This window comes from Misgurnus anguillicaudatus, chromosome 15 (genome assembly GCF_027580225.2).
Source record: "Misgurnus anguillicaudatus chromosome 15, ASM2758022v2, whole genome shotgun sequence".
In the NCBI taxonomy this organism is placed as follows: domain Eukaryota; kingdom Metazoa; phylum Chordata; class Actinopteri; order Cypriniformes; family Cobitidae; genus Misgurnus; species Misgurnus anguillicaudatus.
In genome coordinates this window covers 13,914,352-13,929,081 of record NC_073351.2, presented here as the reverse complement: position 1 = coordinate 13,929,081, position 14,730 = coordinate 13,914,352, and the positions used below count along the sequence as shown (strand labels likewise).

The following is a 14,730-nucleotide window of genomic DNA, read 5'->3' as shown; positions in this document are numbered from 1 at the left end:
TCACACTGCCTGCTATTTTACGCAGGTGTGCAGAGGAAGACAATAATAACAGAATAACAATGCAAGTTTCAAGTCAAGCGTTCGTTTAGGATGCTTCTGAAAGATTAGAATAATGGAGAATTTACATTAAAACAGATTTGTTTAGAGGATCAGTTAATTGACACTTCACTGAGCTCTGCTTTAAAAACATTAGTCATCTATCATATGCAAGTAATCATTTGCGTTAGAATTTGACAAACTTTTATCCTTATTTGGTAACATTTATAACTCAGCCCTCATTTTGTACAGTGTAATCATACAGTTCCTCCAAAGTAAATTAATGTCAATAACTTCATACTATTTATTGCTCACTTGGTGAAGCATTACATTAGCTATGCAAATGTCAAGGGTTCGATCCCACTGAACACACACACATACTGATAAAATGTTGCTTTGGATAAAAGCACTGTTAAAATGCATACATATACAGTATTACAACATAACAAATGAAGAAGTAACTCAAGAGCGCTTACACTACCATAGTAAAAGTGTGATAAAGCTTCTCTGCTTAAAGGCAGGATAGGCAGGAATTATCTAAAAAACTTTTTTACAAATTTGTTTAAACTGTCTTTATATACCAATACATAAGTAAAATGTAAGTACTCTGAAAAAGAGATTACTAACTTGAGTGTCTGTAGACCTCTCACCACTGTTTTAAACACAGCTCATTATTTCCATTTGGGACGAAACAAATGATTGGCTTGCGCGACTATCACTCTCTCGCGCGCGACCATGGCACCACCCCTGTTGCTACGGGATCTGTCCACACATGCGCACACCTGATTGATTTGAACGTGCACGAGGCACTCTAGGAAGAGCTAAAGTTCGGCAGAGAAAGAGCATTCAGAACTCACAGTACCTGCATATCCAGTCAGCGAAGGCAAACTAGGCAAAAAAATGAAAAAACAAAGAAATCAAACGAGAATAAATATCGTGTGGCTTTTCCTCGAGTCGACGATGCAGTATTGTCTCCGGTGTGTAGTTCTCATCATAGTCAACAATGCTTTCATCATGGAAACTCTTCCATGCAAAACACTGTATATGTTATAAATCTTCCACGAAATTCATCTTCATCACAGTGTAACTGATGGTAATAAAAAACTTGTATCAATGCAATCTGTTTTTAGCTTTGTCTTATAAATATAATTAGCTTGTTTGTTACCGAATCAAACAAAATATATTTTAAACTTTACCAGTATCAATGTGCTAGCTTAATAGTGAGTACTAGAAAGCCATCCTATTTGTTTATATTCATAGTGATAAAGTTAGGTGTATTATTACATGTGATTGTGACATGATGTTGTTACATGCACCGCGCTCCTTCCTCTCCGCTCGTCTGAGGTAAATTCTGCTCCCAGCAGAGCCAGTCAGCGTCACGCGTTCATGTGTTTTGGGGGCGTGGCTTTAGAAGAAACCCAGATGGGAGGGGGTGGAGTGAATGGAAAAATGAGCTGTGAGAGGTCTACAGACACTCGATTTTTATACTCTCTTTTTCAGAGTACTTACATTTTACTTATGTATTGGTATATAAAGACAGTTTAAACAAATTTGTAAAAAAGTTTTTTTTAGATAATTCCTGCCTATCCTGCCTTTAAGCAACAGTAACTAAAGGGGCGGAGTTTAGCGAAGGGTCAATTGACTTCCCTTTTCTCATCTGAAGGTCTTTTTACAAAGGCACAATATTTTGCCTGTTACAGAGATTATGTCGTACATAAATCCCCCTTTTTAACATTCAGCCATGGCCCCACCATGATTTCTCATTGAAGGGATGTAATTAACTCCTGAGGTAATCCCCATGGATAGATTAAGAGAGAAGAAAAGATACATACAGAAGGCAATTTGCTATTAATTATGAAAAAGGCAGGGGGAGTTCATTGGTTTATAGAGCTGCAGAGTAATCTAAAAGTCTTTCAGAATCAATTAAGAAAGCATGCATCGGGCTCCCTGTTGACAGAGAACCAGGTTCAAGTAAGGATGAGTTAGATATGGTGTCTTGGAAACGGAGACTGGGAGGAGAACGTACAGTGGATGCTGTAGGTGAAAAGACAGGTTAGATATGAAGTTGTGTCTAAATGGAAAACGGCTGGAGGCGCAGCGTGCACGCTGTGAAATGAGGATGTGAATTAAAAGTCAAATGTATTGTATTTGACTTAAAGTGTAATGTGTATTTATATCAATATTCATGTTATTTAAAGTAACTTGACAGACAAAACAGTTATTTAACTGCTAATAATAGCTTAATATATGAAGAGCTCAGATGCCATGCCCTATAAGTGCATCTGACATGTTTTCTTGTAAATAAGCATTTTTTATCAGGCTCTCATGTTTAGGTTCAGCAATAAAATATATTCAATAAAATGCCTTATTTTTACAAATGTCACTTTAATCATTTCATCCTTATTAAACATTTTTTATTGCCTTTTTATTGTTTTACTGCAAAACCCTCTAAGTACATCTATAAATCTCCAGTCTCTCTTTGCTGTCCTTTCTGAAAAAAGGTAAAAAGGCTCAAATATAGGTAACAAAATTATAGGTAAACCTCCTTTTAACAGGTAAAAAGCTCGTGCATCTTGACGTATGCGCACCATCCTTCATCCAATTTTTCTTCCAAGGACTTTGTAGATAAATTATTGTGGTGTATAACAGATTCTGCCTACAAAGCGATATTTCTGAATGGCTTGAGGCTTTAAGCAGATCTGATGCAAAAGTATTTGATTAGGTAAAATCCATGCCAAGAGCATTTGGTCAATATCATTACCATATTGTCTGGACTATAAGTCACACTTTTTTATAGTTTGGCTGGTGCTGTGTCTTATAGTCAGGTGCGACTTGTAAGTCAGTATGAATTAATTTTAACATATATGAACCAACAGACAACATTACCGTCTACAGCCGTAAGAGTCCGATAAATGCTGTTCTTGTATTTATGTAATTCAATGACTTCAGTGATGTGGAATGACGAGCCTGCGAACTTGATGCGTGTTAGCTTGTTCTGTTCATTAAGCTTATTCAACCTTCCAGGTATGTTCAGTATGCTATGGTTTATCGTGTAAATAACTGTTTGTATTATGTTAACGTACAAACAGTGCTATTGTTGAATAACTTGCCTTTCCAGATTAAATGTCTGTTCTTCGGTTTGGATTTTGTGAAATAATTTTCTAAATAAATGCGACGTATAGTCCACTGTGACTTATACATATATTTTGGTCTTCATGGCGCATTTTTGTTTGATGCGACTTATACTCCAGAGCGACTTATAGTCTGGAAAATACAGTATCTTATTTTTGACGGAAGTGGCGTTTAGCGGCTTTTGCTGCTAAATGAATTGAAACTGGATTAGCAAATTTCATATAGACTTTCCAACTAATTTGTTAATTTAGTAGTTCACCAAACTTGATTAAAATAAGTTTTAAAATTTTTTATTTAATTAAAAAAGTTTGTCTACACTATAAAGGTGAAAGTTTAATCATTTTAAACAATTACTCAATTGGTAACATCTAAAAATGTTTTAGTTTATTCAACTTAAATTTTTCACATAAAGTGAAACTAAAGTGAAATTTTAAATTGAATAAACGGAAATTTTTTAAATGTTACCAATTGAAGTATTTTTTTAAGTTGATCCATCTTTTCACTTTTTACAGTGTAGACACACAAAAAAATCAGCTTTGGATGGATTTTGATCATCATTATGTAATTTCAAGCTACAGTACACACTGTAAAAAAAATCAGTAGAAATTGCAGCTGGGTTGCCAGTAACTCACCGCAGATTCAAATCCATGCTATCCACTGGCAACATTTTGTTCAAAGCTAAACGAACATTTAAAATTTACAAGTCTTTGTCTTTACAGAGTAAAACTAAAAAAGCATCAAGCAAAACATTCTGGGAAACAAAATCTAAAGCAAAAAACAGAAAAAGGTTGATGAAGATTTCTGGTTCCCAGAATGCTTTGCATGAGGCTGTTATTGTATAGTTTTATTCTGTAAAGATAAAGACGTGTTAATATTTAAAATTGATTTAACTTTGAACAAATTCTTGGCAGTAAATAACATAAATTTAAATCTACGGTAAATTACCGGCAACCCAGCTGCAATAACATTGTAATTTCTACGGATTTTTTAACACTTAACCATTTTAAGTGGCATATAGCACCTATGTAGTACCTGTGTAGCACCTGTGTAGAACCAATTTGTGCTATATAGAACCATATCTGGTGCAATAGTGGTGCTATATCACACCCGGATAGTTCTTAATAGGTGCTTTATAGGTACTATATAGCACTAAAAATGGTTACCATATGATTACAAGTTTTTAGTGCTATTTAGCACTAATTTTGTAGAGTGTGCAGCATATTTTTGTTCTTTGGGGTTTTGTAATACTCAAAAAATCAGTACAATTTACTTCTTAATTGAAAAGACAAAAAAAATCATAAAAATCTAATTTTCAGACTGTTCACATAAGATTATAGGACTTATTTTTGCTAGTAAAAGAATGTAAATTACGATAAAATCTCTGTCCTATTATTGTACACCATATGCTAAAACCAGATAAAAAATGCTACATATTGCAATGTTATTAGCATATTCACATCTTTAAGCTGGTTTTTAAGTGGGTAGTTAAGATGTACTTACTCCTTTAGATGACACTGAGTTGACAGGGTCTCTGTGACAAATGTCATTTCAAGAGAAGAGGAAGAACCCACCCACCCCCACCTCACTGTATTTATGGTGACAGCTCTGAGACAGAGGTTCAACTAAACTGACCCTCCACTGCTTAAAGGACCAAAGCCTGCCAGAAGTGAGATGAATTCTGCTCAATATATATATAGCAGATCCAGAGAAATATACTGAATACAAATGTTTATTAGCACAGTACTGTAAAAGCACAGATCCAAGCACTGTGAACATTCTTTATTTGTTTATAAAGCATAAGAGGTGAAGATACAGTACTAGGGTAAATTGTCCTACTGTTTAATACTGTTCAATGTTGTTCACAATATTGATCACAGTATTTAAAATTCACATTTATGATTACTATTACACTTATACTGTATGTGGGCCTATGTATATGAGGACAGCAATGAAAGTCTGCGTAACACATTTTTAGGTCACTTTTTAAATTTGTGACATTGACCATGAATCCAGGACATAAGATCATGGTTTTCACCTTTTTGAAATAACACCTCCACCTGGCAGCCTAAATCATTTTCAACCTGGGTCCTTATCACAGTTATCTAAAATTGCTTCTTACATGAAGCCCTCTCCTGGACGTTCATTTCTCACGTCTTATCACAGACATATTTTCCTTCATAACTTGTATTGTTTTTAAACCTTGCAAACAGTTAAAGGGTTAGTCAATTTTCTTAAAAAAAATTCAGATAATTTATTCACCACCATGTCATCCAAACTGTTGATGTCTTTCTTTGTTCAGTCAAGAAGAAATTATGTTTGTTGAGGAAAACATTCCAGGATTTTTCTCATTTTGGTGGACTTTGATGGACCCCAACACTTAACAGTTTTAATGCAGTTTATAATTGCAGTTTCAAAGGACTCTGAACAATCCCAGACGAGGCATAGGGGTCTTGTCTAGCGAAATGATTGTCATTTTTGGCAAGAAAAATAAAAATATGCACTATTAAACAACAACAACTCGTCTATCTCCGGTCCCGTGACATGCCAGCGCGACCTCACGTAATTGCATAATGACGTCGAAAGGTCACAGTTACATATGAAACGCATATTTGTGGACCATTTTAAACAATAAAATGACACAAAGACAATAATTAGTATCATTCCACATACAACAGCGTCAGAACGCTTCTCTTTCTCCACGCTTGTAAACACTGGGGAGTAGTTTTGATACGTTATCCGTGACCTCTTGACGGGATGACGTATTATGTAAAGTTGCTCTGGCGCATCACAGGACCAGACGAGAAGCCGTGGTTTAAAAGTGAATTTTTTTTCTTGCCAAAAATGACAATCGTTTCGCTAGACAAGACCCTTACACCTCGTTTGGGATCGTTTAGAGTCCTTTGAAACTGCAAATTTAAACTGCATTAAAACTGTTAAGTGTTGAGGTCCATTAAAGTCCATTAAAACGAGAAAAATCCTGGAGTGTTTTCCTCAAAAAACATAATTTCTTCTTGACTGAACAAAGAAAGACATCAACATTTTGGATGACATGGTGGTGAGTAAATTCTCTGGGTTTTTTTTTGTTTGTTTGTTTTTTAAGAAAATTGACAAATCCTTTAAGTTGCACCACCCAGTTTTGAAATATTTAACTGGTATTGTGAAGACTAGCTTTTTCTAAATATTTTGTCTTGTTATTGTGTTTGGTGTGCAGCACGTTGGATCAACTTTGTTGGTTTTAAATGTTACAAAAACATATTAATAATCAAAAAAATAAATTAGAAATAGGCATGCACTGAATGTTCGGCATCCAAAACTATTTGACCAAATAATTGAAAAGTCTGAAAGTCTGAATTTGAAAGTTTCCAAGGAGTTTTGCTATTCTCCTCTGAATAGTTTTGTTTCTCAAAGATTCGGGGCATACCTAATCCTCTAAAATGTGTTGTCTCACCTTAAAGAGAAATTTGCATTTGTTTAATCATTTCATGTATGATCATCCATTATCAAAATGTTTGTCAAAAGCGAACCAAGTGAGAGCAAATAGTTATCCACAGTGTATAAGCATTTACCAGCATGAACTATATATACATACACGCCCATGCACCATTACCCTCACAGTCAACCACACACACCGACACATGAAATGCAGTCTGACAATTACCCATAGGGTCAAATGCAAAAGTATGCGGTCATGCTCGCAGTCATACAAAGACACACATGCACACCCAGGGCGAGCAGCGTGGCATGACTCAGGTCGTCATCTTATCACCTCTGTTCACCAGAGCGTACTGCAGTGCTGGGAAGAGATTTAAGCAGAGCCGAATGGGTCCTTGCTGAATAATGCATGCTTCATACAACTACAGCAGACCTGGAAAAGACTTATACCCATCCTTACAGCACAGGATTAAGTAGATTTCACAGAACAACTTTGTAATCTTTGAATAAAGTTTGTCTTTTTGTGTGGTGCTTATTTGGGAAATTCATTCTACGATGATACAGTTTACTAAACAGTAGAAATGTTTTAGTGAGCCGGCATTCGGCACAGTGTATCTCCAGAGGCGTTTTTAAAGTGCTTTTAACTTGACGCATTGTATTAAAACAGCAAGAAGTGATGCAACAGCAAAAGACATCCATCAGGGTGCTTACATATACTAACATTAAAACTAGGCTACATTGGGCAGACTAGATTTAAGTGAATTGCTGTAGTGTGTATTCAATACTTTCCCCCTCTTCCACAGTAATATAATGTGTTTACCGTGGCTACCTTTCTAAATAAATATTTATATGTGTAATAACTTTTGATTGAATATAATCTGTACATCATGTGATTCATATATAATTTAGTCTTCCGGCACTGTTGCACTTCTGGCTTTGTCCCGAGGAACCAACATTTTCAAAATACCGAATAAAGCTGGCATCCCACGGCACACACACACACACACAATCTTTCTTCTGCAGATCACAGGGGATTTTTTATGCTTAAATTTGTCTTGACACTTGTCTCCCCTTGGACATCATCGGCAATTTTCTAAACACTGTGCATTCATGACATCAGCCTTGAACTGAACTGAGTTTTACTAAAAGCTTTCAGCCCTTTCTTATTTTCAGTGTATAGTTCACCCCAAAACATTTCTTCATGGAACACAATAAAAAAAAAATGTTGGTCACTTTCATTCTTTTAACAATGCATGGGAAAAACAAAAAGCATTGCAAAAACATTTTTTGTACAAGAAAGTAAGTAGGTAAAAAAAATCGCTTTGTTGCCAGTATGACTAAAAAATGTATAAATGAAGTATGGATTATTTTTAAGTTATACCACAGGGCTTTATTCTGATTGGTTGAGAAATGTTCCACGGGTATGCAAATGGTACAATCGGATTAATTGACAGCCGTCCTTCACGTTTATTTATTTATTTTTTGAATAATTCAATGGCCCATCTTTGGTTATTCCTTACATAATTTTTCAATTTCATTGCATTTAAAAATGTACCTTTGCAGTCTTTTAAATAATCTCAATTTGTGTTCCATGAAAGAAATGTATGAGTTAAAAGGGGACATATCATGAAAATCTGACTTTTTCTTTGTGCTAAAATTGGGTCCCCAGTCCTTTTATTAACCTAGAAAATGTGATAAAGGACAACCAACTTAGTTTTGGTAAACCATTCTTTGCAAGCATGTGAAAAATAGGTCATTGAAATTTCGCTCCCCTTGTGATGTCAGAAGGGGATAATCTCGCACCTTTATCTGCACTACCCAACCACGGCACTGCCATTTCGTGCCCATTTTTCTTACATGTACATAGTGGCAATTTTAACATGCTATACTAAATGATCTATATGGCATTTTGAACTAGAACTTCACATACATACTCTGGGGACACCAAGGATTTATTTTACATCTTAAAAAAGTCTTGTGAAATGTCCCCTTTAAAATATTTGTTTATTTTAGAAACTTATTTGTCTCTCTACCTCCTTCTAGTTATTTCTGATCTTTCAATGATCAAGGCCTTAATTTGTTCCTTGTGTTAACATCCATCTCTCTTTCTCCCCCTCCCAGAATGATTCCTGCCTCCCACAAGCTGTTTTTACTGAGCGATCTGGCCTCATCGAGGGACTATGAGCTATGCGTCTTGGCCGTCTACGATGATGGCATCACATCTCTCACTGCTACGCGAATGGTCGGCTGCGTGTCATTCTCAACGGAGCGAGAGTTTCGGCACTGTCGCTCAATCCACGACCAGTTCCTGGGTGGCACCATGATAATCGTCATTGGTGGAATCATAGTGGCATCAGTCCTTGTTTTCATTTTCATCCTGTTGATGAAATACAAACTTCACAGCCAGCACTACAAGCAGAAGGCTGCCCGTGTCAGTAACGTTTGTTCTCAAACCAACGGCGGCCAGCAGGGGGCAGCATCAGGCCCTCCACCCAGATCATCTTCATCATCTGGTTCTTCCAGCAAGCCCTCTGCCCCTCTCGGGTTGGAGAGGCAAGAAGGGTCCCGTGGCTTAGAGGCGGGTTACGGGGCATTGAGAGGTACGACGGTGGTGGACTTGAACCCAGAATACGGAAAATCTGTAAAAGATGAAGATTCCATATCGCAATAACACAGGGTCAAATCCCGCCTCCCCTCCCATCTTCACATCTCAACCCATTCTGTTTTATTTTCTGTTGCTGGGGTCCTGCCGGATTACTGAGGATTATCTCCTGTCCAAGGTGAGGATGGTTTTTTCTCGTATCTGTTAAGGTTTGTTGCTAGGCAACTGGTTGTCATCGAGATCTCCTCAAACTACAGTGCTAATGTTCCAGATCTGTTAATTAAAACTCATTTAATGGATAAATAAGAGGAGTGCTAACTCCGCCGTCTCTCTGTGTCAGGGCAACAGGCCTAAAAAGATTAACCAATTGTACAGCACACTTGAAATGACTATTTAAACTCACAGCCTGGTACACATTGTTTATCTCATTGGTGTGAATTTGACTTACAAAGTCAAACGATTGAAAATGATGAACCAAATTATTCTGGATGTCGCTTGGCAGCATGAAAAGAGTTTTACGGTTCCATGAGCACTGCAGATATCAGCTTATGTCTATTTTATGCATATCCCTGCTGAGACGGAAACAGCATGCTACTATTAGTTTCTTTTATAAGGTGCAGGTCATGTGTCTAAGTATCTATATTTTGCAAAGGCTTTATTTGAATTACCACTTCACCACAGTGTCCAAGTAGGAGTGATGTAATACTCTTTATTCAGCCCCACCCAACATGATGGCATTGCAATATGACTTTTGCAAATCTTACTCTTCATTAAAGGCACTACATCCTCTTTTGTCTGCTCTTTCAGCAGCTCTTTTCAGCTTTTTGGCTATTCGGGTGCACTCTTAGTGCATGACAGTGAAGATATTGTAGCTCTTGTTTGGAAAATTTTTTTATCCAATGATTATACTGCCCCCTGGTCTAAATAATAGACCACTAATACATCAAACCTGGTGGAGGGGTACAAGGGCACTCCATATACTATGACCATCAAAATTATTTAAATATTGGACAGAACACACAGCTGGGTTAAAATTGACCCAATGCTGGGTTATTATATCCCATGGTTGCAACAACAACCCAACATTGGGTTATTTTTAACCCAGCATGTGTTCTGTCCAATATTTACCCATTACGGGTCAAAAATAACCCAGACATTTTTAAAGTGTGGTCATGTTTAGCAATGAAAATGTAAAAAAAAGTAGTAAAACAACATTTTGCATCATCGTATGACTCTTTTCACGATGACACACCATTTTTATGTCCTGTCAAAACCATCATGACACTGGCTGTGCTTTAGGGATTCATTTGTATTTCAGTCAAAGCCCTAAAACCCCTGGTGGCTCAATCTAGGTTGCCCAGGCCCCTCAGAGCAAGGTGGATAATATCCAGCAGTGCCCCACCTTAGCCCACAAATTCGAGAGACGACTCCATTTAACATCACCAGGAGAGACCCATCTCAGTGAATCGGTCATGGTTGCCTTCAATAAAAGTGCCTCTGAGGATCCCCGAGTGAGCTTAGATGGAAAGCAGTTGTTGCCAAGCACCTCTGTTATCGGGGAAATAGCGCCTCCATCAGGAGAGAATCTAACACTGCAGGACTGGGAGTTGAAGGGCACCTGTGTCAGTCAGGGTCAATGTCAGGAAAAACTTCAAAAGGCTTCTTCAGGCATTTGACACCAGTGAGACATCTACTGCCTTTACAATCAGGCGAACAAAGAGATGTTAGCTGACCAGGTTAAAAGAGTTTTTTACTTTTTTACTCCACTTTTTTAAAGCTTAATTTGATTTTGAAATGCCTTGTAGCTACCTCTGGACAGAAAAATATTGAGTTGTTTGATGTTCCTCCATACTGTAGTCATAAGTAACTCAAGCGAGTACTGATTCACGATCTAATGTTCTGATAGACCACAATGGATAAAAATTCAGTTCCTTTAGGCCTTTTTCCAAAAATTAAAGCAAAATTATGACACACCGAATAAAATCACTGCTTTTCCTATCAGCTAGATATTGATTTAAATTCATTTATGCTTGGCTCCAAGGGGGAAAGATTACGAAATGGGAATAGAAAAACTAGGCCTGGCAGTGAACTGTGGCAGATAAAGAAATACGCCATGATGGAAGAAAAAGGGCAGATATGAGTATTGTGATGGGGCTTTAGAGAACGAGATAAGGGGGTAAAGGGCCAGTGTCTCAGATATTGAGACAAATGGGCTAATCTCTGGAGTGGGGTGTTATAAAATACCAGGGGACCTATAGGAGAATGTAATTACTGTTTTTGTGCTTTAGAGAAAATGAGACGCAACCTTACTTCTCCCACCCTGCCGACAGCAGATCCCAATCCAGAATCCCTGCAGACTGCAGGAGGACATGCAGCGCTAAAAATAGTCTGAATCAGGCCTAGCATTAGCACGCTGGTTGCAGATCGCTATAACTGCAGCATATCGGGCTGCGTCCTTGCTTGCGATAGGGGCTTTGTTTGCTCTACATTAAATCTGAAGGAAGGTAATGAAGTCATTAAATGTCCAATTAGCATGCACTATGCGCAGTCATCAGCTCTGCCTGTTTATGCCGCGTCAGCTAATGCGGTGAGGAAAATTGTTTGTGTATCCTTGAGTGAGGTTTCCACTGATACGGAGATTCACAAAGCATTTGCCGTGATAATGTTTGCAAAGATGGTGCTGGTACAAAATGTACTCTTTGAAAGTGGTTGAATGGACACTTTGTCCTAGGTGGATATGTTTTCTTTAAGGCTTGCTTTTTCTTGTGAATTTTGTTTTTGGAAGTCAGTTCGGATCAGACTTATTCCGTTGCGGTTCATTTGCCATTCTGAAGGTTTTGATAGTTATTATGTTTATGTTGCACTGGCCAATATGGCATTTGTCTCAACCAGTTACTGTCACTCACGGTACGTTCACACGGGACGTAAACGTTAACGCTTCCCATACACTTTTAATGGGTGACGTCAAGCGTTGCCAAACTTGTGGATCCGTCGGCGCCATGTCACTGCCGTTGCTCATGGCAGAAGTTGAACATTTCTCAACTGTGATTTCTCAACTGTGATTGGCTGTTGGCCACGCTTCAGACAAGCCATCCGTTAACGCTTCTGTCCTGTGTAAATGTACCTCTAGCGGAGCAGATATACATTAGATAATTGTGGCTTTTATGTAAAAAAGCATAAAGTATGTAATCTTAGCATTGCAACCTTAGCTTAGCTTTCAAATCAACTTTTATTTGCTTATTTATATGACTGGAATCGACATCTCATGTTAGTGAACATGACTTCATACGTGTTCTCATGGAAAGTTGTGTTATAGTTACGAAAAATGTTATTAATTGATTTGTGTCCATGCCACGAAATTCACCTTTTTTCACGCCTTGAGCACGAATGTCTTTTTCGTGTCACTCGCACAAATTTCTATAAATAGTTTTTGGTGTCTGTATCATTTTGTGTATTTTTTTCTATTTTTCTATTTTTAAATCATTGTCTCTTCGGGTTGGGGTTAGATTTGGGGTTTGGGTTAGGATAAAAATGTAACAGAAAGTGATTCTAACCCCAAGTGACAATGGTAAGAAAATTGAAAAAAGGGGAAACAATACATAAAATGACACAAAAAAGAAAGTCGTGCCATGGACAAAAAAGCTTTTTATAGAAATTCGAGCAAGTGACACGAAAAAGACTTTCGCACTCAATGCACGAAAAAACAGAATTTCGTACCATGGACATGAATAAATTAATTCAACTATAACACGACTTTCCGAGAGATCAGTCTGTTTCAAACATATATTTCAAACATGCTATTCATTTCTCTACACTCTTAAAAGTAAACATTCCTAAAATGGTCTTTGTTTCGCTGTATGGTTCCATAGGAGAACACCCACACAACTTTTCTGTTGCACGAAAGGTTATTTGTGGTGAATAAAAGATCTTCATACTATATAAAGGTAAGAAATGGTACGCGGATGGTTCTTTCTAGAACCAAAAATGGTTCTTCTGTGGCATCATTGCGAGGAACCCTTTTATAACCTTTATTTTTAAGAGATTATAAATTTAATGAGGGAAAATAGTTGAATGCATGTTTAAAAATATTTTAAATGTCTCAATCATGTTGCCAAATCTAACATTTTTGCCTCTCTCGTTTCTCAAAGGGCAAACTTCTCGGTCTGGAAACTACATGCAGAATGCCAGATTAAATGGGTTGAGGCCAATCTGTTAGTTGGACAAGCTGTGGGTGGACGGCAAATACAACAGCAACTCTGTGTTCAGTTCTTTATGCAAGACTCTCCCCCCTCACCAAGGATATTATGTGCTTCTTTGGAGCATATGAGCAATTTTTTTTGTCCCTTTTATGGAAATTGAAAAAGAAACACATCCCCTTGAAAGGAAGTTGCGGTTAATCTTTATTGAAATGTGGAAAGTGTTATATTAAAATATCAGTGTTTGATAGATGAAGAAGCTCAGATCCCAGCGATGGTCCAGTGCCAAAGGATTGACATGTCTGGATTGAATGTTCTCTGAAGGTTCATGTGGATTCAGACTTATCAAAGTTCAATGAAATATTGACAAGTTGGTATTGAGTTAACATTTGTGGACCTTCTGGAGCACTTTATTATGGATTCGACTGTATTGTGTAAGCTAATGACTCTGGCTCTCTCTCTTGCTCGCTCACTTTATTTGGAAACTGCACACATGGATCGATTTTGGGCTGATTCACAGACATGAGGAGTGTGTTCTTGGAATCTGGAGATTAGGTCAAAACAGGGGAGGCACCACCAGAACATTGATCGTCACAGTGCACTAAAACTTTCAGACTCTGATGTGTCAATGAGGATTTAAGGTAAGGCGGTGAACTCTGCATCAGCAGACTGTGAAAGGCCATGAAAAATATTCTGCAGACCTCTTTCACATCCGGCCTGCTGAAATATATACTGTTCTTATTTTGACTGTATCTGTATTTGTATGTGAAGTACACCTTCAACCATCTCTGATTTCAATTGTTTGATTTCGAAGAGAAAATAATAAAAATATGGGATGGAATTTTATGCTTTCATAGGTACTCTATGTGGATTTATAAAGAAATAAAATATTTTTCTTCAAGGCTTGTGAAATGGCTTTTCCTTTGCACAGAATTGGATTTTTTGAGAAATTGCAGCTACATTCTTAACAAAAAAGGGTTCTTCTGCCTTGAGCTCTTCTCTCTCTGAGCTCACGAGAATTCGTACAATTTATATGAGGTGGCTTATTTGTATGAGTTAATTATGCAAAAACGTACGGTTATCATAAAAAACAATAACGAAACCCCACCCCAAACCCCAACGTCAGAGGGGTCAATTCATATAAAATTTATCAATGTGGTCGTACCAAGTAATACGAATAGCCACATTGTAAAATCTGTACAAATTGCCATGAGATAGCATTGGTTCTTTGCCGCGATGCCATGCGAGAACCATTTTTGGGTTCTCCAAAGAAAAGTCATAGGCTCTTATATGTCCCGTTTTTCCTGAGTTTTCAAAGCTTTGTTTGTGTTT

The 14,730-nt window shown here is 37.4% G+C and overlaps 1 protein-coding gene across 2 annotated transcripts in view; it reads left to right on the top strand.

The window, feature by feature from the left end:
- LOC129419071 (leucine-rich repeat and fibronectin type III domain-containing protein 1-like protein) overlaps positions 1–14,299 on the top strand; it is a 192,872-nt gene extending 178,573 nt beyond the window's left edge. For both annotated transcript variants that reach the window (XM_055174061.2, XM_055174065.2), the window contains 2 exons: positions 8,722–9,380; positions 13,351–14,299. In XM_055174061.2, the coding sequence (XP_055030036.1) occupies positions 8,722–9,271 (550 nt within the window). In that variant the 3' untranslated portion in view covers positions 9,272–9,380; positions 13,351–14,299. The remainder of the gene's footprint in view (positions 1–8,721; positions 9,381–13,350) is intronic.
- The last annotated feature ends 431 nt before the right edge of the window (positions 14,300–14,730 follow it).